This window comes from Punica granatum, chromosome 2, assembly GCF_007655135.1.
Source record: "Punica granatum isolate Tunisia-2019 chromosome 2, ASM765513v2, whole genome shotgun sequence".
Classification (NCBI taxonomy): domain Eukaryota; kingdom Viridiplantae; phylum Streptophyta; class Magnoliopsida; order Myrtales; family Lythraceae; genus Punica; species Punica granatum.
The window spans coordinates 37,551,765-37,556,259 of NC_045128.1; the positions used below are offsets into that span (position 1 = coordinate 37,551,765).

General features: G+C 41.3%; 1 protein-coding gene across 1 annotated transcript; it reads right to left on the minus strand.

Annotated features, from left to right (window-relative positions):
- Positions 1 to 402: 402 nt before the first annotated feature.
- LOC116195288 (ankyrin repeat-containing protein BDA1-like) lies at positions 403 to 4,226 on the minus strand. Its single transcript, XM_031524364.1, has 2 exons — positions 3,329 to 4,226; positions 403 to 1,605 (listed from the first exon to the last, which is right to left on the minus strand). The coding sequence occupies exons 1-2, from the start codon at positions 3,968 to 3,970 to the stop codon at positions 661 to 663; spliced, it is 1,587 nt and encodes a 528-aa protein (XP_031380224.1). The 5' UTR covers positions 3,971 to 4,226; the 3' UTR covers positions 403 to 660.
- Positions 4,227 to 4,495: the final 269 nt, after the last annotated feature.

Genomic DNA, 4,495 nt, shown 5'->3' on the forward strand with positions numbered 1-4,495 from the left:
AACATCACAATCATTATAAACCAATTAAAATCAAAACTCAACTCAACTCAACTCCAAAATCAAACATACTATTAAAAATTGAGGTTGAAAACGCAAGTTTGGGAGCCTCACCGTACTCCCAAACTCACTCTAAGTGTCACATTTAGCAAACGTTTAGGATATAAGTTAAAACAATTTGCATCCTTTTAGGACTTTTGTGATAATTTAGCGATATATTTACTACAATCTTATATAGTACGGTGATGCACAAATTGCATATTTCTTGCCTATATGCGTTTAAATTCTTGCCAAGCTAGCTAGGTTATATGTTAAACTCACAACTGAGCCACTGAGTACGACTCAGTAACAAAGTCAGAGAACGAGAGAGAAAGTAACACACAGAGAAAATGAGGGAATGAAATACTTCATTAACTGCGCACATAAAATGAGAACTGCATACATCTGTCTTTTAAGACCCAACAAACAAAGCAAAAACTACGCGACTAAAACACAACCAAAGGAAACTCTGCTAAGCTACTTTGTTGCTAACGATGAAACAATGAACTGCCTAAAGGATAGACAAACAGTTAGACTTCGACCAATCAGCTCCTGAGACATCTCCAACATTATATATATTCCTACGGTAGAAACTCCACTCTTAACATAATGAGTTCTGGCAGGCTAGCACCGGCTACTGGTATCGGCTGGATGAGTTTTCCAGTGTGCGCAAGAATCTACTACGAGTTTTGATGTGCTGGGACCAAGTCTGAGTAACCTCCTCCAGGCAGCTTTGTACTTGAAGCGTCTCAACCAGTAACACATGCGGATGAAAAGGAAGAGCCCGACGATACCTGTCATCACTGCCCACACGCAGTATACATCATACTTGAGCCCGTCATATTGGGGTATCAAGTGATCTGGAACCACCAGCCACATGGCTTTGAAGAAGGTGTAGCCAAGGGAGGTGACTGTTGCACACATGGCTAGTGACAAGAGCCATAGGCAGAATTTGTTGCTCAGCGGGAACCCGCTAATGAGCAGGAACAGGACCATGAGTGACCCAATGAACGAGATCATGTTCCACCTCATGAAGATATAGTACTTGTCAGGGTAGTAGTAAGCAAGCACCGCATTCCCGGCAACACACACTATGTTTTCCTTGCCACAGGGACCTCTCGAGGCCTCTATGGTGTCGTTCTGCCACACACCGCCCGGGGGTGCAATAGCTGCTTGGAAGGTGATGGTTGCGATGATGCTGGCCACCATCATTAGGGACCCCCTTGTGTCATTCATCCAGTCCCCTCGGTAGTCCATGATCTGCTTCACAAAGTGCCACACCCGTGTCTTCCATGCCTTTGGGACTTGGGCTTGTGCCTCCGCAGGTACTTCTACTGCTCCATCTACATCACTCTTCACGGCACCACGGGTTAGACGTGGTCGAAGCACATCAGTCTCAACCGCAGCTCCAGCTTTTGCTCTGGCTGCAGCTAGGATTTCTCCAATCTCCAGGTTTCTGAAGTCTCTTGGAGAGTGGTTTAGTATATCCAGTACTGTGAAATCCATCCCGTTCGTGATGTTAATTACTTCTGTCCTCACTCTTGGTAACTCAAGCAAGAATCTAACTGTCTGCATGCATGCCACCGAACCAGGAAATTAATTCTATGGTGCAATAATCGTATTAATCACTTGTTAGGAATTAATTATTAATTATTATCACCCAATGGTTCCAAAAATTGACTGCACCATAGGCTATCCCATCGACACAGTCAATTACTATAATTGACATTGTATATATAGTACTAGCTAGGCAGGACGCTTCTAAATATTACAATTTGTATTCACAAAAAAAAAATTCACCTAAACAAATATTACAATTTCTTGTACCGAATCCTTGTTATAGTTCCATCAACTTGTAAGTGAAACTCTCATCATATACTTAATTTATTATAACATAAATTAATTAATTAATTAAAATAGAAAAATATGTATAATATTTTTATAATTTAAATTCGGACAGTCTCTTAATTCGAGATTTTGTTTAGAAAATGTTCATTTCGACGGGTATATATTTCTCAAAGCTACTAAATCATTGCTCTTACTTGAGGTAATATAAGAAAAATGAAAGTTAAATAAAATTTGCTTCCATGACTTCATAGTTTTGAGTCAGTGACTTAGTGCTATGCCCAAGTCTACTTCCTCAAGGCCTAACTTTTTAGAATTGCACAATAAAAAAATACATCATTTTACATGACAAATTACAGTAAGTTATTTTGACTATTTATTTTTATTTTTTATACATAGACGCCGACATTTTTTTTTTGGTTGTTGGGTTGGGGGGGGGGGGGGGGGGGGGGGGGGGGGGGGGGGGGGGGGGGGGGGGGGGGGGGGGTGAGGGGGGGGGGGAGGGGGGGGGTGTGAGGTGAAATATGTATGTTATTACATTCACTGGTATGTTTGATAACTCAGTATATTAGGTAGTTTCAATGCTTCCCTAGTCTAAAGTAATCTATCAGTTATCACTCGAAAAATATCATAACCAGCAGATAGAAATAGGTTCTTGAAAAATGTTTGCCACCAAATGCATATTCAAAAGATCTTTTATAGCCAATAAATAGATATTTGAAAGATTTTTGTCAATAAATAAGTACGCGAAAGATGCATCACTGATCAAATAGGTATTAACAAGACATCTCGGCCAACAAATAAGTATTTGAAAGATTTTTGCCAACAAATAGGTACTCCAAAGATGAATCGGTGATCAAATTGGTCCTTAGTATTGCATATTATCTATCAATCGTCTACTATCGTCAATGGACCATTACAGGCGGATGACTTTTTTTTTTTCTCTGCTGGATTACAGATGGATGACTTGCCGTTAACTTGGCCAATGTACTGATTTAATTTCTGGATATCAAAGTTCACAAAAAAAAAAAAAAAGATGTCGTTTTTTAAGAAATACTTTTAAAAAATGACAAAAATCTTTTTAAGTGCCTATAGGTTGAATGTCATATCTAGCAAACTGACCCCGTTTCTCCACCAAAAAAATTATCTAATAAATTGATAATTCACACACACACATATATATAATTCATATGTATACATATATATTAAATATTGGATTCTTGAATAATGAGATGAAACCTACTATAATTTTCAAGTAGTACGACTAATTTATTCATCTTTTTCAAAATATAGCTGACCCAAAGGGCGAGATTGCTCCACAAAGACGGAGATAATTATATACATAGATAATTAAAATGGATCACATATGTAACAAAATCAATAGACTAAGAATATTTTGTAGTCTCAGGGAAAAAAAATAAAAAAACAAGAGATCTATGTACGATACCTCCCTCTGCTTTAGCATCACAGCTAGATGCAAAGCAGTGTTGCCACGAGAATCCGTCATCTTCAGGACCTCTCCATCGATTCCACTGATCGAACCCAGAATAACTTTCAACACATCCAAATGGTTGTACTTCACGCACAGGTGCAGAACGCTATCGCCATCGTCGACCTTCTTCTTCACAGATTCCTGCGCGTGCGTTGAGTTCAGGAGTTCCCGTACCACGGAGACCCACCCTCTCATGGCGGCCAGGTGGAGTGGGACTCTTCCCTCTTGGTCCTGGAGTAGACAGGCCTTTCCCTCTGATGCTTCCAGCAGCTCCTTGACGACCGGGTTGTGGCCATTCGCTGCTGCCAAGTGGAGTGGCGTGCACTTTTCTGAGTCCTGCTCGGAGGCAAGCTCGGGTCTGAGTGCAAGGAGCCGCTGCGAGAATTCGAGGTGGCCCATGAGAGCCGCCAAATGCAAGGGAGTTTCGGCAAACGGTGTGAGTGAAACTCGGTGGAGAATTACTCTCCCATGCCGTTTGAGCAATGCATCTAGCGTAGGAACCGACCCCCTGATGGCTGCTTCATAGAGACCTGCAGCTTGTATGGAACGGTATTCGGGTAAAACGGGGCCGATCCTACCGTCTATTATGTCTGACATGTCCGGTATTGCTGCTCGGAACAGTTGACAGATAGCTCTTTCTCTGGTGCTGTGGCAGAACTACTATTCACCGGTTAAACGGCACTTATTTATAGCTGCTTCGTATGAAGCACTCGATATGATAGATGGTTGAATTAAACCATATATAATTTCAGGAATTTGACATTAGTGGCTGGTGTGGAATTCAACACGCGCATACTGTGTCAATGTGTGGTTATTGCCCCGCAGTTTCAAAGTAACATCCGTTCTCAACAATAGATTCCAAGATAGATTTCTTACTCCGCTTTCTCGAGTTTCACAGGAATACGGGCCGAGCATCCTCTTCCATGCTCAAGCAAGGGAGGATTTGACATGCGGCTGAGCATTTTGGCTGCACTTGAACTCAGCCTAATGTTGTGGAAACCCACACGGACGCAATATGCCTAGTGAAAATTTCCCCTGGCATATTTAGAGTTCGTATTTGATCAGTTGGGCACGCTTTTGCTCCCATTGAATAAATTTCACGCAATGTGCCTTCAAAAGTAA

Coding starts and splice junctions, on each gene's coding strand:
- LOC116195288 (XM_031524364.1), bottom strand. CDS start 3,970: ATGTCAGACATAATAGACGGTAGGATCGGCCCCGTTTTACCCGAATAC. Junction 1,606..3,328: donor TGATGCTAAAGCAGAGGGAG/GTATCGTACATA, acceptor GCATGCATGCAG/ACAGTTAGATTCTTGCTTGA.